The sequence below is a fragment of the Leptosomus discolor genome, chromosome 5 (genome assembly GCF_034619465.1).
Source record: "Leptosomus discolor isolate bLepDis1 chromosome 5, bLepDis1.hap2, whole genome shotgun sequence".
Lineage (NCBI taxonomy): Eukaryota > Metazoa > Chordata > Aves > Leptosomiformes > Leptosomidae > Leptosomus > Leptosomus discolor.
The window spans coordinates 66,940,535-66,967,089 of record NC_141395.1 but is presented as its reverse complement, the minus strand read 5'-3'; the positions used below and the strand labels follow the sequence as shown (position 1 = coordinate 66,967,089).

Sequence of the window (26,555 nt, the reverse complement as noted above, 5' to 3'; positions counted from 1 at the left end):
AAGGGTTTCCCTGGATGCGGTGAGGCTGAGAGGATGGACTGGTTTAGAGCAGTATTTTTGGAAGCTGTGAGACTTCCCATGGGAGACACTGGCCTCTACAAGGAAGCCCCAGGGCAGTAAAAATAACTTTTCACTTAGCCAAAACAGACCTGCTTATGCATTGCCTGTCTTGAGATGGTGCTTGGTGAACGTGCAAGCCTGGAGGTTATAAAGCCCCAGATGGAAGCTTCACAGGAAGGTGGATATAAGCTGATCTCAGGGAGCTCACAGTGTGTCTGGGACAGCACTTGAATCCCATTCACCTTTTTAAAAGATTTTGGGTGATGGTCTTCCTTTTTTGATGTTGGCCAGCAGCAGAGGACAATGCAAAATGGCTCCTGAGTCACTGTGGCAGTGAGGCTTGGCAGCACAGTGATCAAGCCTGACTGACCTACTCCTGCTGCAGCTGGCATGACCTTGGTTTTGGCAAGCATCAGCTCAGCCCTGGGGTCCTGGATCTTCAATCAGCCGTACGGAGCATCTTGGGAGATGCTGCAGTTCCCCTCTAGGACTGGCATTTGGATTTCCATGGGGGCTGTAGTGGAGGGAAGGGGAGGCTGAAGCTCTTCTTGATGTCAGTGAGATGGCAAATGAAGACACCTTACAGGGTCCTGGCTCCAGGTGTCTTTTTGCCATTTGGGAGGTGTCCCAGCATTGGCAGTAAAGCTGTTAATGAATAGCATCACATCACTTTTCTTCATCAACCACAAAACGTCCCAGCCACTGTTAAAAAGTATTGTTTACTGCAGTGCAGAGCAGGATACAGGTACCTCAGTGTAGGTGTATAATGTCGTTTTACAGTCCCAGGGATACCCTTCTGGCTTTCTACTGCTTCTCCAGAAGGTCTCCAGTAGATCAGAAGATCTCCAGTAGATCCTGTGTCACATCTGCCAGCCTTTGATGGGTTTCTTGGATACCCTAGAGCATCCCAAATGCACTGGACACTTCAATTTTACCACTGTACCCCACACCTGCTGTCACATTTGAGATCCAAATTCTGGACTGTCACTTACCTCTTCGTTCCTACTGAGGAGAAGATTAATAGCCTGCAAAGTACTGTCCCCTCTCCAGCCTCTTCAGAGGAAGGAGTGGGACTGACTTATCTGAGGTGACAAGTCACTTCAGATCCTCCTGAAGAGCACTGCTCAGCTCTTCTCTCGTCTGGCCCACAAGTCATGCAGTTTCTGTTAGATCCATTGTCTCAGGAGAAGAAAGCAGGGAGTGTACCTCACTGTACAGAACTTGGAGGCTCCAGGTCAATGGTGATAAAATGCAGGCACTGAGGATTTTCCTAGCAGGCTAGCAGCAGTATTCACCAATTATGATGAATTCCCAATTTCTTGTCTGGCTCCAGGGCATGTTGAAAGACGTAGTCCACATCAGTGGAATGTTTTAAACATGAAAACACGTAAGTGTTTTCTGGTTGGCTTTTTTCGTGCATTAATGTAATTTCCTTACAGAAGGTCACAGTTCTTCACACATTATAAGCACTGCTGTAATGCAGAGACTTGACCAGTCTACGTACCTGTATGTAATACAGGTTACCAAGGAAGGTACAGCAGGCTGAAAGGTTCCCCTTTGTACTAACTTCTGGGAGGTGTGGGGAGGTCTGAACCCTAGTCTGGACTAAATTCAGAGCACCTAAGCTTGGTTCGATCCAAAAGAAACTGAGCCAGACCGCAGGCTCAATGCAGATCCTCTGGTGACAGGTTCTTTGATCAGATAGGATGTTTTGCGTTTGGATCTTACGTTATGATCCAGCTGACCAGAATGTAGTGGCCATCGTTTGCTTACAGAAATACTGCCCTCTTTACTGAATATTCACAAACTGGCTGTCTGCAGAGGAACTTGCGCAACTTATAAAAGATTAAATAATTTAGACAGATCATACTGGAATGAAATAGATACTGAATGTGTATGGGTTTTGTTTGTTTTAAGACAGAAAGCAGTTCTTATTTTCGTAGACAGGTGATGACAGATGAGTTGTGTTTGTGGAGTTGCCTCTGTTTGGAGAGTTCTTATCAACCAGGATAGGGAATTCACTCCTCCTTTGTGGAAAAAGTGCTCTGGAGTTAAACATGATCTATATTTTCCGTAGGACTGTCTTGCAACATATTATAAAAATAGAGGGTTAGCCCCCTGCTGAATGGTTCACAAAGCAGTGAGGGAGGCCATCATTTTGTATTAACTTCTCCAGTGTTACATCTGCAGTATTTTAACGGTTCTGCCCTCGTCTGGCAGCCTGAGCACCAGATTTCAAATGCCACTCTCTGTGCAAACCCCACCTTTCTGTGAATACAAGTAAGCACAAAATGGAAAACCATAAACATCCCGTGGCCTATGGCTTCTGGTGTTCTTTGCCATGTTGCCTCTCCTTCTGAGCTTGCACAGAAAACAGCGGTCATGGTGTCGGTGCCAACCTCAGAGCTTGCCCTAATCATCAGGTACCCACTAATGACTGCGATGCCTCTGTGTGCGTGCAGGCTGCCTGCGTCCCGGTTATGCTCAGCAATGGATGGGAGTTGCCGTTCTCGGAAGTGATTGATTGGAACCAAGCTGCCATCATAGGCGATGAGAGATTGTTATTACAGGTAAGAAAAAGACGGTGGCCTTCAGCGGATCAGTTGATTATTGCTGCCGCCATCTAAATGGATGGGGAAGATGAATCCAAAAGGTCAGGGCTGTAAAAGAATTTTTATCATGAAGGGATTGTCTGTGTCGCATCGGCTATGAACTCGTTTAATATGACATCATTCATTTTTTGACCTGAAGGTCATTGCAGCCACCAGGCCACATTCTTAAATGCAGGAGACTCTTATTTTTCCTAAGAGCATGAAACCTCCTCTGGTGTGGAGTGCCTGGATGCCTCTCTGAGGCAGAGCTGTCCTGGACCAAGTGCTGTGATGAGAAAGAAAATATTTGAAGGCAGGTTCTGCCCTAGTCCTTCAGAAATACTTTATCCTCAGGGGTCCCACCAGCACTGTGTGTCTGGCTGGCAGGTGCTGAAGGGACTCCTCAGCAAAGCAGATATTTTCTCAGGCACGAGTTACCACCTAACAGTTTTGTGGGAAGCAGATTCTGTCCCTTTTCTGACGTCTGGACCATGTAACATTGCTTTCTGAGGCAGTGTTTATGTCACTTATTGTTAATCTCCTTGAGATCATGGAACAAAAGCAGGCTGAGAAGTTAGAAGTTCCCTGCTACCTTCAGCATCTATTTTGGTCTTAAATTCACTAGGGTTTTTTTTCTGCTTCCTTAGTGGGTTTTATACTCTAAATACATTCTCTAAAATGTGTGGAGAAGTTGATGTTAGGAAAAGATTTTAAAAATTGGTTTCCCCAAAGTAGCATTCAATAAAACGCCATTGCCCAGGATGAAGCTGGGATCCATGAGATCTGGAATAGCCACTGAGTGGCCACTAAGAGGGTTCTTTTTTTATGGTTGATTTTAACTCATTTCCAAAGTGGCAAGCTGTTGTCATCCATGGAGAGGAGCCTTCAAAGGTACAGGTGTCTTGGCATCCCAAAAATGAATTAACTTTGAAAATCTCATTAGATAGATATTTACTTGTCTGAAGAAGTAAATATTTGTGAAGAGCTAGCCTAGCAAGCCTTGCAAAGCGCTGCCTGTTCTCCTTAGTGTAATACAAGCTGCAAATGTAAAAGGGCCATTTGATTTTTGCTTCTGTGGACAGCGCATTTTTCTGAGCAAAATTATTTCTCTCTTTAAATAATAATAATTTGCTGATCTTCGTGCTTTCCGGTAACATGCCATTTGTTCTCTTCACAGCTGCTTCCATCTTGAACAGCTACTGCACCGTTATTAACAGTGTTTTTAAAGAGCTGGCAGAGGGCCTGAATGTCTGCTCTGGGAAATGTTTTTGTTATGTTACAGTTTTTCATTTCCTGTTTGAGAGCAGCTCGGTTGTTTTTATTTGCATATTCTCCTCCTCATAGCGCTGGGAGAGCTTAATCCAGCCTTTCTGCATTTATTTGTGCAGGGTGGTTTTTCCCTTCCCCCTACTTATTACTGAAATGACCTTTTATTAAGACGTCATCCTGTTCTAATAATTCCAGTGTAATCCTGCCAGATTAGTATTAATACATCATTTCCCCCACCTGTCTTTCTGGACAAGTACATTAATAACTAATAGGCAAATGCAGTTAAAATGGGAGCTCTGATTTTTCTTTCCAGCTGTTGTAATGGAGCAGGCACCAAGGCTTTTTTGTAACCTTGGCACTGTGTTTGCAGGCACTTGCAAGCATGGTGTGGTCTGTGAAATCATCACTTCTTGCAGTAACCTTCACAGTCAGAGCAGCCTTCCCTTTCAAAAGGCATAGTGGCGAATGAGTATTGATTTTATTTGTTGCTCACACACGTACGCACACACACACAAGGTTGCATGTAACACAATGAAATGTTTAAGTTCATTGAAAAATGCCGTATCACCGCTGTGAAGGGACTTTGGTGTTGTGTTGTGTTGTCTTTGCTGCTGATAATGGCCCCAGGTGTGATTAATACACATCTGTGTACAGCCAGTACAGGTAACGTTCATTATCCCTCTAGTTATTAGAACATACTGGAAAAGTAATGAAAAGAATGAATATTCACCCCAAAAGATGAAATTTGATGCAGTTGTTTACTGCGTCACATCACAGACAGTGACATGATCAGTTAGAAAAACATGTACTAATACATGTTTTTGGCTTCTATCTTTTGTACTAGTTTTGCAGGGAGTATTTTACCTAAAGACCTATATTTTACCTCAAGGGGCTATAGCAAAGGAACATAAAGTGCCATCTTCAACAGCCTGCCCATTTTCTTCTGTTCGACCTTGCTGTAGTGCTAACTCTCTCGTAATCTCAAAATCTGTGTTACAGTTAGCAGTGTCACTAAGATGAAGGTCTAAGAGACGAAGGGCTTAGAGAGTAGAGATTGTCCCATCTGACACTGCACCCCGTGGAGCCGTGGTCCTTTTGGATGCAGTGTCCAGACCTGGATGCAAATAATGCCGTAAAGAATTTACTGATTCTTGTGGAAATTTTTTATGTATATATTCTTAAAATCTGAAGTTTCCTTCAGGAAAATGTTCCATGTGAAATCATTTGATTCGGAAGCATGTGAAAGCCTATAATGATCACTACCACCTCTCAGAATATTTTGGGAATAGGCAAAGTGCATTCTGGTCAGGAAAGGGCGGGATGTGGCGGGGAGGCAGGTAAACTTCAGAATAAGCTGGGATGTGCAAAAAGCAACACACAGCCCAGGTATATGCTTTTACAACTAGCGACTTAGGTAAAAGATTTATGGGAAATGGGCATCTGAGAATGAGGTGGTCTAATTTGAAATCACAAAAAAAGCAGGCACAACAGCACAACTCTTCGTTCCTAGAAAAAATGAACACAAATCAGCAACGTATCCTAAATGCCTTTCTGGTGCTGTGAGTAGCCATTGTAATTGAAGCAAATTGCTTTTAAATTTCCTTGATAATGTCAGTTTGCATTGCCAAAGTGGTGTACTGGAGGCCTTGGTCAATGTCTTGAATTAAAGAGTGACACATACGTACATTGGTTTCCCTCCAGTGTGGAAGAGGGATGTGGCCGTGGGGGAAGATGTAGAAGTGAAGCCCTCCCCTTCTGATCCAGTGAGCAGTTGTGGTTTTTAATGGCAAAGCATTGCAGCAGGACAATTTGGGTTTTATTTGTAAGGCAACTTATACCAGAATTAATGTGTGGAGAGGGGAAAAAAAGCAGCAGTGTTTTCCCTTGTGAATAACAGGTGGTGTAGGAGAAGTTATTCTTTCCACCCACAGTAATTTGTAAAATGCAATTTGATCCACAGGCTCCCGAAAAGTGGAGTCTTACTTAAGATATTGCCACATTTTCCTTAAGATAGTTAGTGTTGCCATGCAGCAGTAAATGCAATTCCAGATCCCTTTAATATACTTTGAGAGTGGGTATTGTAGTTGGAGTCTCAAGACCCGCAGGTAGTATTTTGTTAAAATACTAGTCCATTAAAAGCTTTCTACGTGAGGGATGTATGGAGGAGCTCGTTATTGTGCCATGCCACAGCGCTGGGAAGAGGGAGCTTTTGTTACCATAAAACAACCAAAAACTAAAAGGAAGCAGATAAAAAAAAAAAAATTCATACATTCAGTACCAAAGATTATAAAGGGTTGTGTCTCATTCATTTTGCATCAAGGCTTTAACTGTTGACACGCGTGTCTCTGTCGGACAGGAGTGCTGAAGCCGTACAGCTTGCTAATAGAGGAGAGGGCTTGTCAGCAGCGTATTAATTTGATGAGATTGCATTGTTTTCTGAAGCTTCTGACTATATTACATCTTGTATTACAGATTCCTTCTACAATCAGGTCTATCCATCAGGATAAAATCCTAGCACTTAGACAGCAGACACAGTTCTTGTGGGAGGCTTATTTTTCTTCAGTTGAGAAGATTGTATTGACTACACTAGAGGTGAGTAAAAATGGTCTGGGACCTTGCCGAGCAGCGAGGCTTCCGTACCTGTCCAGCTGCTCCTGTCCTCAGACAGCATCGGACCTTAGTTTTCATGGCATGCAATTGGTCACTGGGAAAAAAGCTCAGCATCTTGATAAGTTTTCTCCCCTAAGGAAATACTTTCTTCATTATCGGAATCCACATTAGAAAACTGACACGGTGAAAAATGGGAGCTACCCAACACATGGAAAAGTTGTCATGTGTGATCTTGCCTTCGCAAAGTTTTACGTCTTATGAATCACTATCCTTGTCATTGGTAGTGAATGTGTTTCTTTAAGAAACCTTTCTGGAATTCATTTGGAAAAAATACTACTGTAGAGCTCCTCCTCAACCATTCCTTAATGTTTTGATGCCTTGTGATGGGGCTCTTTATTGGTCTGGCTCAAGGAAAAGGGGGGGCTTGTAAATCACTGTATTTTTTCCTCATACACAGGATAAGGGAAAGGCCTGATCATCCTTATCATATATTAATAAATAATCATAATTAGACTGCTATTAAACAGTAAGACAGATGATCTCAAATGTGGAGAGAATCCTTTCTGAATTCAGAGACGGAGGAGAGATGAAAGGCTCTTTAGAAGTAGGGCCCAGGCTACAATTTCAAAAGCAGGTTTCTCTTCTAATTGTTTAGCAGTTTTGGACATAAATTTTTGACACACTTTTACCACTGCAAGTGGCTTACTTTGTAGGTGCAAATGCGTTCGTTTTATGCTAATGCTTCTGCAATTGCATCCGTCTTTGTGCACAGTTGTAAAGCTCCACATTTCCCGCTGTGCCTGCTTTCCCCTGAAAACTGCAAATGAGTGCTGCTGCCTGCAGTACAGGTTGCCCGTGGCTGATCTACCTCCAGCTGCTGCAAGACAGTCCCTTAGGTTTTTCTGTGCCAGTGAAGAAAACCAGCCAGGGAACGTTTTCAGAGCCCCTGGCATAGCTATCCTCGTAACACTCTCCTTGCCCTCGGAAGAGCATGTCTTCATCTGTGCTGCCTGTTGGGAGCTGCTCTGCGTCTCAGACTCCCTGTAAGCACTGACGAGGTAGTGATAATTATCACAGCCCACGCCAGGATCAGACTCACAAAGCTGGAAGACCGTGTTCCAGTGCTCGCAGTACCCTTGCAGAAGTACTCGTAGGGACAATCAGGGAGCCTCATGTATCATCCGCCCCTTCCCTGCATGCACCCCGATATTGTTAGGGATTGCTAAAAGGAGAGGGGCGCACGGCTCTCCTCGCTGCCCCTCTCCTGCCTGTGCTGGGGCTGGTCTCGAGGGGACATCACCTGCAGCCCCCACGGCCTTGGTGTCCATTGCATCAAGCTCCAGTGCTCACAGATGTGTCTTTAGCACTGCCCTGGGCCACGTTGGCCCGTGTGGCCGCAGGTGCCCAGGGGACAGCAAAACCCGTAATAAAGCTGAAGCAGCTGGGCAACCAGCGAGCGGGAGTTTCTGCTTGGAGGGGAAAAACTAAAGTGGAAACAAAAGTCTTCCTGGAAGGTTTAATTTAATGAAACCAAGTAATGTATGCCTGGTGTTGATGTTCTGGGTTTTTTCATTTCTTTGTGAGGGTGGTTTTGGTTTGAGGGGTTTTTTGTTTATTTTTTAATTCAGGACTCTCAAGACAGCTACAAGGGATTCTGTTCTTATGCACAGATACTCGTTTCATATTTCAACTTGCCTAAGTCCTCAGTTAACTTTCCTTAGGAAAGGAATAGAACAGTTGAGGGTGATTTTTTGGTGTGTGAAATCTGCGAACAGTATATACTCTTAAAATCTGATGCCTGGAAGTAAACTGCTAGCAGGATTGTTTTTTTCTGGTGGATGTTAGCCATCTTCTCTTGTAACACTGTTGTGTGAGAGTGCTCTGATGATGCTAGATAGCATCAGGATAATCACTTGCCTGCTGACTCCAGTGCTCGTACATGTCCACGTATGAGGATATCAGTACAGAAGAAGTCTTCACCAACTCAGATGTCTGCAAGGACATCACAGGTCTCCTCTGCCCTTTGTCCTGGACACCTCTGAAAATGTTCAGTCACATTTTAAAGTCCTTGATCTTCTCACAGCATTTGGTGGCCTAAGCCAAACAGCTCGTAGCCCAAAATAAGAGGCTTGAATCATTTGGCTGATGACCCCATGTTGCAGGCACAGAGGAACTGCTGTGAACATGGTGTGGGTTAGGAAACAATGCTCATGAGTGTCTGCTGCAGGCTGGTGAGTGGGAGCACTGGCAGCGCAGCAGTGGATTGCTGCAAACGCCGTCCGGACGCATGCTCCAGTGTATCTGCACTTTTTGAGCTTGGTCTTCTCTGAAATCAGATCCAAAACATCCCTGAATCCCTGTGTGGTGTGCTCAGTGCTCTGCTTGGGAAGAGGAGGGGAGAGGGACAGCACAACGTACAGACAAGAGATGTTTGATGCTCGGCTGGGGCATGTTGAGAATCAGCAATGATTAAGGCAATATGTGAACTTTTTGAAGTGTGGGGATGAGGGAGGCAAAAATATTGGACTATTAATGAATTCCAAAAAGAAAAGGGAGATCTCTCCAGAGATCCTGACCCCTTCCTTCTCTTATTAAACTTCCTGTCACGCCTCATCGTTGGAGAGACCATGTAGCTGCTGTCTGTCTCTGCAATGTGTGCAATGCTATACACTCTGCATTTTAATTGATTGGTCCTCCATGTTATCTTTTTTTATACTTTTCTGTTCTCTTTCTGCCAAGTTGTCTTTTCTCCTCTCTATCATGATAGACAGCTATGTTTCCTATGTAGACCAGGAGTGTGATAAATTAATCTTCTGTTTGTTAACTGTGATAAATCGCCGAGGCCAGCTCCCCAGCCTGGTGCAGGATGGCGCTGGTGAGATTTGTGTGCCTGACATGCGTGGGAGGCTGCGTGTGCTGCATGGCACCAGGGGCCTGCTCCGTGTTAGAGCTGCGCTCGCTCCGGGTGTGCTGAGGTAGCGTTGAATGTGAGCCATGTGTTTCCCCTGCAGCCTTGTTGGCTACCAGCGTGGTGGAAAACTCCACCGTCTGTGAAAACCTCCTGACCGTGTAAATTCTCAGACTTCTCCTTATCTGATTATGCCCCAGTTCTGAGAAAGCAGGAGGAAGGAGCTGTAATATTTAGGCTTTGTGGTAAACACTCAAAAATACGTACTTTCTGGTTTCTGTCGTCGTTTAGTGGCGTAACTTGCAGATGGAGAAACAGCAGTCATTGTCTTTTTTTTCCTCTCCCCACTGCCATGCAGGAGGTCTGACAAATGATACACCTAACTTTCCAGACAGAAATGTTCAGATACGCTTTTGTCAGCGATGGAAATACAGTCCTAAGTCTGTTATTCTGAGATCAAAAAAAAAAAAAAAAAGATTAAACTAGCTTACTCATGTGAGCGAATTACTGCATATTAGCTATGGTAATTGGCTGTAGGCAAAATTCAGAGAAGCATGCAAACACCTACCATTTGCCCCAGTTCAGCAGTACGTATATTGCCACCAGCAGTGGATTGTCTAGCACAATGTAACTGGAGTTTTAATGTTTTTTTGTCATGGCAATCAACAATTCCAGGAAAACCACTGCTTGTGGCAACATTTATTCATGTTCTGTATTGACCAAATGTCCCTGAACTCAGCTGCTTACAGAGATTTCAGCTTGTTTAGACTCCAGCAGCTGCTTTTATTCAGCTTGCGTTGGGTCTTTTTGCTTGTTTTTTTTGTTTTCGTATGCTGTGGGTACATACCTTCTTTAGTTCCATGGATTTTAAGATGATCAGATCTGATTTAGTCCAACTTCAGAGCCGTAGAATTTCACCCAGATACGTCTATGTTAAGGCCAGAGACATTAGGTTGGGACAACCAACGTGTTCTTGGCACTTGAGCCCTGTGCACTGCATAAACTGCCACTTACAGGAACTCTCCTTAGGAGATCGCAGAAGGTGAGCTGCAGAAGAGGCAAGGCAATCCTGCTTAGCCAACTTAGGGGAGAATTCTTTCTTCACCACCCCCTGGCCCTTTGCAATGTCCCGTCTCCAGAGCTGCCAACCTCTGATGCTCTGAGGGCAGGCAAATCTGTAAGAACATGTGGCCCAACAGCGGACTGCGCTTAGAAAGGCTGAATTTGTCCAGTTACAGCTTCCCACCACTGAATCTTGTTACGCCTTTGCAGCAAGTTTGAAAAAGGTCCCATCACTGTAAGAACCGCTATGGTTCTTGTGTACAGGCATCTGATGTGGAGTATCTGTGATTAGTTATGTAAATACATATTAATTGTACAGCCTTGTATCTTTTTTTGTGCTTGTGGTATTCTAGACAATAAAGTAGATGACGTAGCAATCTGTTCGGATTTTAAAAATCCAGGAATCTTATATTTGTGGCCCTCTACAGAGACAGATAGTAGTTGCCAAAAGATCTTTTTCTGTTTCATCCAACAAGGAACTGTTACAGAACTGAAACAGAGAATCAGTGATGTATCTGAATGCTAATATCCTTTATAATTAAGCAAAAATGAATAATTAGTGCAGCCTGATTTGCTGATAGTCTTTGTGGGTTTGAATGCTCTCATTACCTCAAAATAATACCTAGCTTTGTAATGCCATCTTCAAATAATTATCTTCTGTGAGTTCTGGATAGTAAAACTGACAATGAACTAATCAGGCTTACAACTGCTAAGATACTGTAATAGACAAAATATTTGACTTGAAATACAAAATGCAATGAATTGCAAGGTCCCCATGTCCAGAGAGACTAATGAGGTGCTCTGAAACCTATTGCACAAAGGCTGAGCTGCTGAAGTGGTGTCAAAGTGTACAGGTTCTGTGTCATTTTAAGAGAGATTAAGCAGGAATGTCTAGTAATTTGTGTGCCTCAGCTTTTTGCAAAATGGGTGATGACTCCAGTCAGCTGGAGTCCCTGAAGCTTGTACCAGTGACTATTGCAGTCTATTTAAAAACCATCGCCTCTCTTGTTTTCCAGATTATTCAGGACAGAATATTTAAGCACATATCACGTAACAGCTTAATATGGAACAAACCTCCTGGAGGGTTATTTGTACTGCCACAGTATTCCTCATATCTGGGAGATTTTCCTTACTACTATGCTAATCTCGGTGAGTGAATCCTTGCTGTAATCTAGTGGCATTTGGAATTTCTATTGGAAATCTGGAATTTGATCTTTGAGTAGCATGTGCCAAGTGACTTACCATTCATTTCTAGTTAATGATGCCTTTCGTTTATCCTGTCTCAATCTTCCCTGCCCACTGTAGACTGGAATGTCTCTGACTCATTGACATGCATCATGTGCTTCTTGCTTGCAAAGATGGTTTTATAAAAATCTGTGTCCCTTCATACTTTTCAGTTGCCAGTAATTAATGCCTGAGTTGCTGACCCATTCACGGCCCGAAGGGACATAAAAGGAATAGCTTTTTGCTTTCTTTGTTTATTTGTGCTTGGCAAATTGGAAAAGTGGTAATTTACCCATGACACTTGTTATTGGAGTGCATAGTTGGTATGGATTTATTCTCCATACTGTGTATCTTCATACAGACCCCACTAGAAGGAATGAATGAATAGGACTTAGGTTCGTGGCCTCTTTCTGAAGCAGAGCTTAAATGATGCGTTCTGCAGGGGAATGTGCCTGCAGGCTGAAGTGATCCTGCTTACCAGACTGCTGCTACTTTTGGCTCAGCCTGTGCCATCCTACTTGTGTGGATCTGTACTGCTCACCTGCTAAAAATTCACAGTTACCATGTTAAAAAGGGAGAAGGTTTTTGTGAGAATTCTGATGAAAAATGACTATGACCCCACACAGATGAATTTAGATGAGGATGAGAGCAGTAATGAAGGGTAGACACCAGCAGGATCTGTAATTTCAGGCAGAAAAGGAAATCATAGCGAGACAAAAATATCAGAATGGAAGGCAAGGATGCAAGCAGAATTATCAGCTTAGGAGATAATTGGGGATGCATGTGGATGGGGATCGACCCAGAAAGAACAAAAATCTGACAGAGGCTGTAATGGAACTGAGGAAACTGAACAAGCTTCTGGAAGTTGGGGAGATAATCTGTAGAAAACATCAAGCATCCAGAGCCAGGCAGCAAAACGGAGCCCGTGTCAAGAAAGTCATTTGATTGAACAAACTAGATGTCAGTATTATCTGTGGGACAAACTGGATGAAAGAAAGATTGCAGGACATCTGTGGAAATAGTAAGAAAAGGCAGTAACTATGTTGGAGTCAGGGATTTCAGAGGGTGTGGGAGTTAAAGGGAAGTGTAATCTCCTCTGAAGCATCTGGTATCCTAGTATCCGAGACGAAAGGAGATGGCCTAAAAAAACGTGGCAAGGTTTGCATTAAGTGCAGATTATTTTTCCATCTCCATAGTCCTTTAATCTGTACTAACTGGGGCAATTTTGTCTTTACTGAACGCATATCTCTTCACTTCAGGTCTGAAGCCTCTTTCCACATTCACTGCCGTGATCCATGCAGTAACTCCCCTGGTTTCCCAATCTCAGCCTGTGCTGAAACTCCTGGTTGCTGTAGCCAAGTCCCAGTACTGTGCACAGGTAAGCAGCCCTCTTTGACTGTCAGCCACTGGAGACAAAACTACTATCCCAGGAGTGAAGAGCCTACTGACTTCAAATCTTCCTAGTCTATTTCAGCCCCGTTCCAATTCTGATGTTTCTTTTCTCTGAGATTTCTACTGTCTGTGACCTGCATGCATGGGAAACAAAAATTCTGAGTATGGTAGGAGTGGAATAGAGACAGTAATCAAACCCCTTTGTTTCATGAGGCAGGTGAAATAATGACTTCAAAGATCAGGATTGTGTGTGCTGCAAACTGCAAAAGGATATCTGTGCCTCCAGAGCCCCTACGTGATCTTCCTTCCTCCCACTGTGGCTCTTAGTCTCAGCAGTGCCAGGATTTTGGCTTCTCTAAAAGAAACCCTGGGGAGTTCAGTAGGAGGACCCTCTTGCACCGGAGTGTCCCAAGTGGCTTAGCCTTTAATGAGGGCCAAAGTAAATCAGTGACATCCGTATGACCTGGCTGAGACAGACACTTCCTGAGTTCTGTCCAGCCTGTATTTGTCTGAGAGGACGTATATTGTAAATAGTCAGGATGGGTGAAATTACTGTAGGAAGTGTTATTTTTATACAGATTTGTATCATGGTTGTTGATTTTGAAATTCCTGACTTTAATTTAACATTTCTGTCTGGAGATCTGAGTCAGTTTGGACTGCATTGCCACAGAGGTCTCTGATCATGGTCCAATATTCCCTTTCAGATTATTGTTCTATGGAATTGTGATAAACCCCTCCCAGCCAAACACCGCTGGCCTGCCACATCTGTGCCTGTCATAGTCATTGAAGGAGAGAGCAAGGTAGGTGAAGAGAAGCACGGTAAAAGCATGCCTGTATTCTTCAGTGGGACCAGAATTTATTTTTCCAGCTGCTTTGGTGAAAGCTTTGTAGTTCCCAATGGTGTGACAGCTCCTTTCTCTTCCTTGGCCCTTTGTAGCTGCTTGGTCACGGATTTGTGCATGAGGCCCGTGCTCTCAGAAATCATCAGTGTGGCAATTCATGCCATGAATCTGAGATTCACAGGTGGGACCCAATTTTGAAATGTGGCCCCGAGAATAGGTAGTGCTGACCCCGTCTTTGGGGATTTCTGTCTCTCTGCAGGTGCATGAAAGTAGGGATGCAGCTAGATTCATTGAGTCTGAGCAGTCAGATGCAAGACTTGGGGGTCAGCTGTGGACTCAAAAGCAGTGGAAGAGATGAGAATGAAAGGTGTTAACTTGCCTTTGAAAAGTACCTTCTTTCATGGCATGGTAGTGTACTGGTGCTAGTGATGGGATCCCACCACAAAAAACAAAGGGAGGGACAAGGAACACTTGCATAGAAACAAAACTACCATGTCATCTCTTGCTGTGCCACACACTTGTTTGTTTATACTTCCACAAAGTCAAGACAGACACCACACAAATGAGAAAAGAGAGGTTTTGGGGTTTTTTTTAAAAAAAAAAATCCACACTCACCAGCCAGGAGTGGGGAATCGGGAAAAGGAGAGCAGACCCATGGGTCAAAGTGAAAACAGATTTGATGAAACAGCACTAATACCAACAAAGGTATACAAAGTTATACTCAGCCAAATAAATATCCAGTCATCACAACTGACAGGAGAGCAGTCCTTAGGAGCAGAGAAAAACCCAAGGAAAAGCAGAAGGAACCCCACAGCAGCTCTTTCTTCTCAGCCAACCTTCCCCCTTTATAATGACCATGGCACTATGGGATGGGCTACCCCTGTCGCTAACTCAGGTCAGCTGCCCTGGCTGACTCAGGACTGCCCACAGCCTGCCCAGCATGGCTGGGCTGGGATTCTGTCCCAGCCAAACCAGAACACTCTTGAGCTCTGTGTTTGCAAAGGGAACTTTTAGTTGCTTTGGGTGTACAATCCTATTTTGAATTTATAGTCCTGTCTTTGGTCTTTTCCCCTAGTCCCCTTAACAAGGGGAAAGAGAGAGCTCTGCAAGGTTGACAGCTGATGGCTCTGGCCTTAGCTAGCCATGTAAACAGTATCAGGAGAGTTGCTACAGGGCCAAGAAAGGCTGTAGTGATTTCTGAGCCTTTGAACATTGTGGGGTTGTGTTTTTTTCTTTCTTTTTGGCAAACTTGCAGAGGTGAGGTAGAGGAGAAAATCTCTGACCAGTTCTGCAGTGTTTGTAGAAATTGGCCGTAGGCACTGTTTAGATTACAAATGAGTCTCCTGAGTACACAAAGGTGTGTTTATAGTGGACAGTCTCTTCCCTCTAATATCCTAACGTATGCCAAATAGCTCCTTGCACAGAAAAGCTGTTTGTTTGGACAAAGCTTGCGGAGCCAGAGCAGTGCAATTCAAGGGTTGCACAAAAGAACTGCTTTTCATCTTCAGACTTAACTGAAACATACTGGCAGGCACAGTTACCCTGTGCAGGTGATCGCAGAGGTCTGCCTTTACCCAACCTTCACTCTTCACCATGAAACCAAGATACATCATCACACCCATTTTTTACAGAAGGAAGCTTTAGCTACAAAACCAAATACATGGGTAGTTGTGACTGGTTTACTATTTGACAATTTTACATGGTCTGTAAAAGAGCTGGGGTGAGAACGCAGGTCTTCTGCTGACCACTTGCTCTGCTTTGCCTTAGCGTAAGCAAAGCAAAACCATCAACCCCTGCCTGATTACCTCTTCCTCACAGCTACTACCTCCCCAGACTGAGGCCGTCATAGCGATGAAGGGATGTGCTCCGATCAGACACCATGAACATCCTGGTTATGGAGGCAGAGCTTTCTCTGAATCGAGGCATAGATTCTGAAGACTTGCCTCCAAACAGGTTGCAGGGGATGCAGAACTGACCACGTCCATTATGGGGGATGTGTAAAACTTGTCCATGTCCCTGTTTCCATACAGTGACTTCCTCTTACTGGGCCTGATTTTTCTAGTGTTTTCTTGGCATAATAAATTGGAAAAGAAGTCTATTAACTAGCCAGGCTATTTTTCCTAGCAAATGAGGGAAACAAATAGTGTTGTGTCCTTGTTACTGTTCATCAGTTCTCAAAAGGTGCTAATTAGTCTGCTAAAGAAACCATATGGATTCTTGTTTCTTGCTGTTATCTTTTTGATCCCACTATCCCGTCTATTTCCTATTACTTTGAGAACTGTCCTGACATAGTTTTTAAAAGCTTATTCTGCATGAGTAGCTTAAGAATGTGACTTTTTAAAATGCTGCAATACCAATTGTCGTGGTTTAGGCCCAGCCAGTAACTAAACACCACACAGCCACTTGCTCATTCCTACCACCCCAGTGGGATGGGGAGGAAAAAAATATAACAAAAGGTAAGACAAGGACAGGGAGGGCTCACTCACCGGTTATGGTCATGGGCAAAAGCTAGACTTGACATGGGGAAAAAACATCACTCATTTGAACAACAACATTAATTTGCCAATCAAATCAGAGTAGCATAATGAGAAATACAACCACATCTTAAAAACACCTTCCCCCCACCCCTCCCTTCTTCCTGGGTTCAGCTCTTCTCCCAATTTCTCTACCTCCTCCCCTCAGCAGCGCAGGGGGGCAGGGAATGGGGGTGACAGTCCATCTGTCACCAGGTGTCTCTGCCCTCGCAGCCCTCCCCTGCCCCACCGCGGGGTCCCTCTCCCGGCAGACAGCCCTCCATGAACGGCCCCAACGCGAGTCCTTCCCGCGGGGCCGCAGCTCCCCAGAACCCCCCAGCGCGGGTCCCTCCCGGGGCTGCCGCCCTCCCACCCACGGGCGGCTCCAGCGCGGCCGCAGTCGCGGCTGCTCCGGGCCCGGTCCCTGCTCCTCCGGCCTGGGCTCCTCCGCGGGCTGCAGGGCGACCTCTGGGCCACCGCTGGGCTCCAGGGGCTGCAGGGGCTCAGCCGCCACCCCACCGCGGGCCGCAGGGGAACCTCCGCCCCGGCACAGCTCCCCCTCTCCTGCCTCACTGACCGGGGTGTCCGCAGGGCTGGCTCTCTCCCATCCCCCTCCTCTCCTCTGCTCCCAACTTGCCCAGCAGGTTTCTTCCCCTCTTAAGTATGTTACCGCAGAGGTGCTGACTGGCTTGGCCTTGGCCAGAGGCAGGTCTGACTTGGAGCTGAGGGAGCTTCTAGAAGCTCCTTGCAGGAGTCACCACTGTAGCCCCTCCTCTGCTACCAAAACCCCACCAGACACAAACCCAACACACCAATATAATTCTTGATGCAGGTGAAGCTCAGCTGATACACAAGTTCTTTAGCCCATTCTCCGTTTCTGATGGGGAGCATTGCACCACGTGGCAGCAGCTCCCTGGGGATACAACAGCGATGCACCGCGGTGGAGCTGGGACACTTTACAGGGGAACCATCCTGGTAGCATAACGTCCTTCGCACACAACCTGGACTGCTTGGCTTCCCAGCTGTGTAACCTTACAAATGCTCTAAAGTCCTTCGCAGCGTTCATTATTTTTGATCCTCACACCCCGTAGGAGAGCAGAGGGACAGTACTAGCTACCAGGGAAAATATCCACCCTGAAGAAGCCGTAGGTACAACTAATTCTCAGTACAGACCGTTGCAGTTTGTCACAAAAGGAAAGCAGCCTGCTCCAAAGAGGGAGGTCTGTTCAGAAATTACTCCTCAGGTAGAAGGTGTAGGCTGACTGCTGGGGTGACGAAAATGACAGTCTTTCACTCTTGAGCTGAAGGGTCCTTTCCATCAGAGAGAGATATGCAACGTGCCTCAGGCAAGATGAAATAAGAGTGAGGAATAAAATGGAGTATTTCCCTTGGAAATGAGTCCTTCATGTGATTTTTTTCTCCCCTTCTTGCCTTGGATACCCACAGGTTATGAGCAGTCGCTTCCTACCCTACGACAACATAGTGACAGATGCAGTGCTAAGCCTGGATGAGGACACCGTGCTTTCAACCACTGAGGTAAGGGTCTCTGTCCTCTTGGGATTCTGCTTGGCTCCTCGGCTCAACCGGAGCACAACAGATAGGCTTTTCTCTTGGCTTTGCCAAGGAGCAAGTGTTATAAGATTTCCTGCTACGCTCCTCAGATTTAATGTGCTGCACTTGTTTCAGCAACCTGCCTGCCATCAGAGGAGCTTTTCGCCCTGGTTAATTGGCTCATCATTAGCATATGGTTCTTCCGTTCTTTATTATTTTAGTAACATAGCTGCAGGCGGGTGTAGGCAGCCAAAATCAGTCAGCTTTAATACTGTGTTCTACCCCCCACGTTATCAGTAGGATGTAGGTGGGGAAGGAAGGGGTGTCAGAAGCAAGAACAGCAGTCGCTCCAAAAGACAGTGTTGCCACCCTAATGCAGGATTTCACGAAGCAATGCTCTCACCATTGTGCCGCCCCATAAAATTGGAGGTCTTTGCTAGTTTAGGTGTTGGAGTGTTTGTGCCAAGAGCAAGATAGCACTAAGGAAAGAAAAATACTGTAGAAAAGCAATTTTTACAACTGGGATGAGTATTGATTTCTGGAACCTCTTCCTGAGAACCACAGGGGAAACTGATGACAGTTTATATAGAGTGCAATATTTGGGAAATACATTATTAATGATGGCCAGGGAATAGCTTGAAAAGCTCGATTTTCTTTTGTTCTCCCTTTTTTTTCCCGATGTTCATGGCCATTCCGTTTTCGCCACTTCACCTTTATAAAAATGCTTTTTTTGTCAGTGATGGGGATCTTTCACTGATGCTAGCACTGCTTATATGTCAGTGAAGAAATGCCTAACATTAGTCACCAGTCACTGCTATATACCCTAAGATGTCACTGAATTTGTTCTAAATGGGTGAGGTTGCAACCGCTCTTCTCCCCAGCATGGGTTTGCTGTGCTGTGGTTAGCCTGCTCTAGAAGGAGCCACGGTAGCCCTCTTCTGCTGCACAGATGGAAGAAGCAGTTGGCATTGAACCTACTTGATACCAAGATTACACCTTGATAATTTCTGCTAGATGAGGAAGAATAAAGCTGCTGCCAAAGCATTTGTGTACAAAGCCCTGCACTGCCAAAAACCCTGAACCAAATAAAAGGCATTTACCCTGGGGCTGGAGTTCCTTAGCAGGTTGTTACTCAGGATGAAGGTTCCTGTCTCAGCAGCCCCGGGGGTCATGGTAAGACCTCTCAGGGACTGAATTCATTGTACTCCGGAGGTATTTACAGCAATCCAGCCTGTGGATTCCATGAGAATTTGGGGGTTTGGTTGTTGGTTTTTTTTTGACTGGTATTTAGTCATCATCCGAACTTTAGAGTCATTCAGGCTTCTGGAATGCGTATGAAATAAATAGTGTTTCTCATTCGGCTTGGCCGTGTTTTACCCTAAACATTCTGAAATGCAAATATTTGTTGTTATGTGGGACAACATACACATTTCTTGTGGCTTCTTCCCTCCTGTGAGCAGCTTGCAGCCAACGTTGCATGTTTGCATGGTGGGTATTGGCTCTATGAGCCCCATGGCCCCTGTGCTGCAGAGACAACCAGCTGGCCAGCTCTTGCTAGCACCCACCTTGCAGCTTCAGCATGTCTCTGCCAGGGTGCCAGGGTCAGCAGCTCTCTTTGGTGGCTCTCTGTGAAGAACTGGGGCCTTTCTATTGCTTCGCTTCACCCATCGTATGACTTACGCGAAGGAGCAGCGTGTTGACGTGTGGTGTGAAACATCCCTTGAATGGGATGCTATTGGGTGCTCATGGGTGGTCGTTGTGGCAAAGCTTCAGGGCCCAGAAAAGGTAATTTAGAAACATGGTCAAACACGATCGCGTTCCTGTTGAGAGGAGCAGTCACTAGGCACATCCTCCGCTCTGTCCGGCTCCGGCATAGTAAAGGTTTTCCTTTCACAACAGAACAGCCCGTAATTGCCCTTGTGAGAGGAGCTGTTTCACACGGGCAGCGGGATGGTTGTGTGGGAAGTAATTAGAAATCAGCACAGGTCAGAAGTGATATAGGAGGTTAAAGAGACTGGCAGCCTGGTTGGCTTTTCCTACTGATCAGCTGAGTGGTAATGCTGCTGGAAATTATATAGGGTGAGGTCTGTGTTTTTTAAATAACAGGAGTTTTCTCTTAGGGTGGTTGCTTTGGTGCAGTTCCCTGATACAAGGACAGATTCTTGAAAGCAGAAGTGAGGGCACTGAGTGCAGCCTGCTTTATTATTTATTTAAGTTTGAGATTCTCAGACTCTCTAAAGAAAACAGATGTCACGTTTTATGGGAAAGGCCTTTACAGAGGAAAAACTCCTTTAGTTCTTTCATGTGGTATTGATTTGGATGAGATCAGAACTATCACAACGGTAACTGGTTTGTGCACATTGTCTTTCTAGTTGGCCTCAGATTCCTTGAAACAACTTGAAAGAAAATAACCAGTCCCTAACTTTGTGTTCCAGTACATGTGCGACTCTTCTGTTTCATAAAAACACTTGTAAATGTGAGAAGTCTGACAGTAATCACACAAAATGTGGCTGTTCTCAGAGCAGCTATTCTTTGTCTAACCTCTACACCCTTGACTTTGGCTGGATTCTTGGAAGGTTTTTCAAGCATTTTTGAACAAAGTTTTAGGTCCTTCTGGTGCTGGAGGGAACTTGGTGTGCAGTGCAGAAACAAAGCTCTCTTCTTCTTGGGTTTGACTGGGACAATTAGAATTGTCTTTAACTCTTTTTTAAAATTTCAATCTAGCTTGAGCTCCAAAATCTAGGTTGAAATGGAGGGACTGCCAATCAACTTTATAGGGATGAAAATCTTTCCATGTGTAGTTTTACCAAACTCCCTTTCAAATCTAGTGCTGAAGAGCATTCTGCTAACTACCCCAATCACCTCTTTCGTAGTGTCACCAGGATTTGTTCAGTGGGATCCTGGGGTAGCAACGTCCTGTCACCTTTTCGGTTCTTAGATATTTGAGTTCTTAAAATAGTTACAGCAAGACGATACAATAAAAAAGACACTGGTGACAGCATTTGACATCTTCTTGTGTCTCATACAGTGTCAAGCATTTTTCTTACAGTATAGGCTCCTAAAGCCATTTAACTACATGGGATTCTTATCTTCCTCTTTATTAAGCTGTACGTTTAACCCTCTTTGTCATATAGACAGTCTTAAAAGTATGACCTGCATGGTCCTCAAAGGCTCAAAAGGGATGGAAAATAGAAAAGGACTCTGCATTGATTGCTTGTTTTAATCTCACTGAGCCACCATTATAATTTAAGGTGTTTGACTCCTGATTTTCCAAGCTTTGTGTTGACAGTACTGAAACGGTAGGTGAGATGCACAAACATGTGCAAAAGGTTCAGTTCACCACATAGCTGTTACCGTTCTATATTGCGTCTAAGTATAAATACATGCACCTACACCCATTCTTTTTGTAACTTGAAAAGGTTCGATATGTAAAGGGCAAGCTTGAAAATGTTAATGTAATGCTGTGGCGCTCTAGACTCCCTTTAACAGGAACCATTAAAATGTACATAATTATAGGGCAAAATGTCAAGCAGTCAGTTTAATTTACTGATGAATACATAGAATTAATGTTTTGCAACAGTTCCAAGATTTTGAATTACGAATTAGTGGCAAAGTAGTATTTTGTTTTGTTGACATTTGGTGAAACAATTTCGGTATTCATTTGGCCTGTGCCTTTGTCCGCAGGTGGATTTTGCCTTTACAGTTTGGCAGAGTTTTCCAGAGAGGATTGTAGGGTACCCTGCTCGCAGTCACTTCTGGGACAACACTAAGGAGAGGTGGGGGTATACCTCCAAATGGACTAATGACTATTCCATGGTATTGACAGGAGCTGCTATTTACCACAAGTAAGAACCCAGAGCATCTGCTGTCCTCCTTCTGTATGAAACAAAATAGTAAAGGGGCGGGGGGGGGGGGGGGGGGGGGGAGTGGGGGGCAGGGGGTGAAGAACATTCTTCCGGGGAGGGGAAAAGATGGAAAGATAATAAATGGGTCTACTTTTTATGGGGTAATAATTTAAGTTCTTGGTTTAGCTCTGGGGATCTGGTAATCATTATTGCGCTTGTTGGGTCTCTTTGAAGTCGCTTGTATTTTGAGGCAGTCGGACTGCTCTTTTTAACATCAGGAATTACACACTTCAAAGAGTTCCCGAATTCATTAAGCTGCTCGGCTGAATGGCCTGTAGCATAGCAGAAAGGAGGTTACTTCCAGATCAGCTCTGGGTATGTGTTGGCTGACAGTTGCAGACTGCAAAGTCTTCTGGCTACTCTAGAAAAGTAGTACAGTGGACACGTCATGGATCAGCATGTTGCAGCGTGTTGGAGACAACCCCTGCTGTTAGGACTTCAGCAGGCCAAAGACCTCTCTAGATTTTAGGACGAAGCCAGCAAACTCCGGAGTGTCTAATCCGCATCCCTGCAAAGGAGAAGACAGGCCATAGGGGATGATGTAGGCCCAAAGGAGAACAATTTCAACAATGAGGACAGCAGTAGCCCAGTTTAATAGGGTTCTCTCCAACTGAACAGTTTTGAAAGAAGAGGTGGAGGATGAATTCATCAGTGTTGTCTATCACATTATAGCAATATGGTGCTCTCCTACTTCTCCATTATCTTGATGCTTAGGTCTGCATTATTTCTTTCAACCCAGTTACAAAAAAGGCGTATGTTTTGTTTCTCCGTTAGCACTATTTACTCTCTTGATGAGATACTGATTTGTTCTCCCTTCTTGTTGGAGGATGAGACCGAAGAAAGGAAGTGGTATATCCAAAGTTGAGTACAGAACTTGTGTCCCAACTGAGACAGAAATTTCCTGGAGTTTGTAATCCCTGAAAGCCCAGTGACTTGTATTAATAACACTGCTGTTGGTTTCCAGATATTATCACTACCTGTACACTCATTACCTGCCTGCCAGCCTAAAGAATATGGTGGACCAACTGGCCAATTGTGAGGACATTCTAATGAATTTTTTGGTGTCAGCCGTGACAAAATTGCCTCCAATCAAAGTAACACAGAAAAAACAGTATAAGGAGACCATGATGGGACAGGTATGTATCCACAGCATGTTTTTACAGTCGGGATGCATTGATAATGTAATAGTTTGACTTCCAGGTTAGGCTTACGGAATGGTACAATTCTATTTTTTTTCAGTTTTTAGTTAGCAGAACTGTAAATAGACTTTAGATATGCTTATTATAATGAAAGAAAAGGAGAAATGTCAAACACCTACTGTGGATGACAGCTTCTCTTCATAGCTTTCTCATACCATGTTGTTCATGGTGATCCCAGACTCATAGAACTGATGATTCTGGTGACCGAATTACAGGTAAACTCCAGTTTTCTAGTTAAATATTCTAGACCTAAGACCTAGTCATGGAATGCTAAAAGCAGAAGTAAATTCCAGAAAGGTTTTCTATTTTTAGATATTATTAATTAATATAATGTACCAGGCTGTCCCTGTGCTATTTTAAAGTGTATAATGTGATTCAAACACTGATACCAGACTGCCACAACAGAGGTAATTTGTGATATTCAAGTGTTTTTTCCCACGAGGAACATTTTGTCCCATGGTGACACCATCACTCCCTAGCAGCCGTGAAATGCTTGCTTTAGAACCTCTTCCAGCTACTGGATAATATGGAATGGATATACCTTCTAGTAACAGGGATACACGATAACCTCGGGGCACTTTTCCTCCTGCCCTGTGTGAGTGAATGATGGGAGGAATAGCAAGTCCTTCAAGACCTGCAAGTCCTAAACAACCTCCCATCTGTGCTGCCATGGTGTCTGTAATCTGCACTACAAACAGTACCAAGATTACTAGGGGGCACGAGAAAGAAGGAGCCCTCTATTTCCCCCTCACATTTTCTTCTATTAGCATCACTTGGATCTTTGACTGGGGAGTGGCTGTGCCAGTTTGTAGGCTCCCTTATCTGTATGCCTCTGTGCTGTAGTAGTAATTCAGCAATTCTGATTCATCTGGGCGCCCAGGAGACCTTTTATGAAGAAGAAGATGCCATCCAGAAAGTAGTTGTTACTTCCAGTTTGAGCTTCACCTCTCCACAGGGCTGTGCTTTGGCTGTTTGGCAAAGTCTGAACATTCATTTTTCTTCTTATAGTGCGGGTGACTTGAGTCAGCCATGAACTATAACTCTCTCCTAAAGACAAGTTGTTCCTGCAGCTTTGGGAAATGTAATGGACCATGTTCATAATTCCTTGAAAGACAAATAAAAAATTAACATAAGCTCAGTGTTGTGACAGAGATTAATAGTCGTATGGAAATTCATTGTTGATGGCCAGAATGTCTGCTGTAATCCTCTAGCAACAAGCTTTTGCTTGCTCTTTAGTGGCTCAGTATAATCAAGAGTCTGTAATCAATGCACATTATAACCTACCACTTAAGCTAAACTGGTCAGGCCTTGCACAAAGATCAAGGCTGATACCATATTCATTTGGCAAGTTCCTGACTTTATCAGTTTCTTCATGTTTTAATTAACATGCTTTGAGCTTATGAATTTGTATTCGGTTTTAATGTATAATGGAAACCTGAGTGCTATGGAGAGATGCATGAGAAGTGGCACAAAACAACGCTTAGGTTCTCAGCATTCATACTTTATCTTAAATAATAGTTTATTATGTTTATACATGTAGTTTAGATACAGATAGAGAATAATAACTGCTTCAAAGCTGTTAGGGCCTTACTTTTCCAGAGGTGCTGAGTTTCAATGGACTTTCATAGGAATTACAGCTGCACTGAACTTTGGAAAATCAGGCCACAGTATTTTGCATGTATGCATGCAAAGGCCATGGTCTTTTCCTCAGGTCAGAGTTTAACGTGGTGTAATGTGGAACTGCAGTTACTGTTCTCCATCCGTAAGACAGTGCTGTCTGATGCACTGGCCTCGGCCTGTAGGATTCCTGGAAGCACCCTGCTTTTCCCTGCAGGATGTCTACGCGCATGAGTAATGCCAAGCACGTAAGGACTTCTGCCAAGATCAGTTACAAGCTGCTTGAAATTACTCGTGTATAAATTTCTACTAATCTGGACTGCAAAAGTGCGTTTGTGATCTGAGAAACCATAACTGCAGTGTGTTTTCCTCCTATGGCTGAAGGCCGTGGGCAGCAGCTGGCCTGTGCTTGGATGTGCACCTCTAGTGGAAAGCGGCGGCCTTCTTGTCTCGCCTGGTGGTTTTTAAGGACTTGTTCTATCTCTGAAATAGCTTGAGGGTTTGGAAAAAAGGAGAGCGAGGGATGGGGTGCAGCAGTGTGGAGGCAGGCTTTAGGAGGCCTGCTCCCGGGTGTCATGCTCCAGGTCAGGCTGGCTCATGGTTGAACCCGGGTCACCAGGCTGCACTGCCCTCAGCGCTGTTTGAAAGTCGGGGGTGGCCGGCTCGCCGTCGCCGGCTCCCGCTGCGGGCAGGACGCCCTTCCCCTGGTTTGAAACCCCTCACCAAGCGGGTTTCAGCTACCTCGGAGCTGCGCGCTCTCGCGCCCGCCATGTCGTTGTGTCGTGGCCGATGTCTGATTTCTGCTCTCCTCTCCACGCAGACGTCCCGGGCCTCGCGCTGGGCCGACCCCGACCACTTCGCCCAGCGGCAGAGCTGCATGAACACTTTCGCCAGCTGGTTTGGCTATATGCCGCTGATCCACTCTCAGATGAGGCTCGACCCTGTCCTCTTTAAAGACCAGGTCTCCATCCTGAGGAAGAAGTACCGAGACATTGAACGACTCTGAGGAGCGCTGCTGAGGGGGCCGAGGCGCCCCCGCCCCGCGCGGCCGCCGGCGCGTGGAGCCAGACTGTGCCGCCGACAGCGAGCGCCGGCCCCGGCGAGCGGTGTCCCGGCACCGGGGGTGCGCTGCTCTGGACTGCGCCGAGCCGCCCGGCAGGCTTCTGTCGCTCAAGACTAGGTCGTGTACAGTTTCATTATGGAACATTAAATAATTATTTTTGAAATGATTGCTATGCAGGTTTAAACTTTTTTAATGATCAAAAAAAAAACCCTATTAAAAACAGAGTTCTTTCTTTAATCAAAATTGTGTTGGTTGTGAATATTTCAAAGCTGCCGTTTCTTTCTTTCATGCATTTGATTGTCAATGCAATTTTCATTCATTTTCCCCTGCAAAGTTAAACGCTTGAATCTCATGGGGAGAAAATGCAGCAGGTTCAGAAACAAACTGAGCACAAGCAGGACAGAACCGACATATTGACGTTTCTCATTTACTGCTGACTTTTTTTTTTTTTTCCAGTTTTCCCCGAGCCAGTAGCAGCCACTATGGCAAAACTCCTTTGGACAGATGAAAAACTGGAGAACCCCCAAGGAGCCAGACGAGAGTGTAGATTCTTCTGGTTGGGGACCCCGTTTGTAAAGGCAGTCAGCCTTGCCTTGAAGGGAGAGAGGAGCATTACTGCCGAGGAGCAAACCGGTGACGTGGAGCCCAGGGAGGGCTTCATGCACAGCAGGGGTGCCGTGGCGGCTGTGTGTGCTGGTAGGAGAGGCGCATCCCAAACGGCCCTGCCCATGGGTGAGCACCGCGGGGGC

At 45.0% G+C, this 26,555-nt stretch overlaps 1 protein-coding gene across 1 annotated transcript in view; it reads left to right on the top strand.

Annotated features, from left to right (window-relative positions):
- The window catches only part of EXT1 (exostosin glycosyltransferase 1), a 181,306-nt gene extending 155,557 nt beyond the window's left edge, over positions 1–25,749 (top strand). Inside the window, exons 3-11 of the mRNA XM_086465402.1 lie at positions 2,523–2,630; positions 6,393–6,512; positions 11,517–11,649; positions 12,984–13,102; positions 13,821–13,916; positions 17,918–18,007; positions 21,707–21,867; positions 22,892–23,063; positions 25,564–25,749. Coding sequence (XP_086321528.1) covers positions 2,523–2,630; positions 6,393–6,512; positions 11,517–11,649; positions 12,984–13,102; positions 13,821–13,916; positions 17,918–18,007; positions 21,707–21,867; positions 22,892–23,063; positions 25,564–25,749 — 1,185 coding nt within the window. The remainder of the gene's footprint in view (positions 1–2,522; positions 2,631–6,392; positions 6,513–11,516; positions 11,650–12,983; positions 13,103–13,820; positions 13,917–17,917; positions 18,008–21,706; positions 21,868–22,891; positions 23,064–25,563) is intronic.
- The last annotated feature ends 806 nt before the right edge of the window (positions 25,750–26,555 follow it).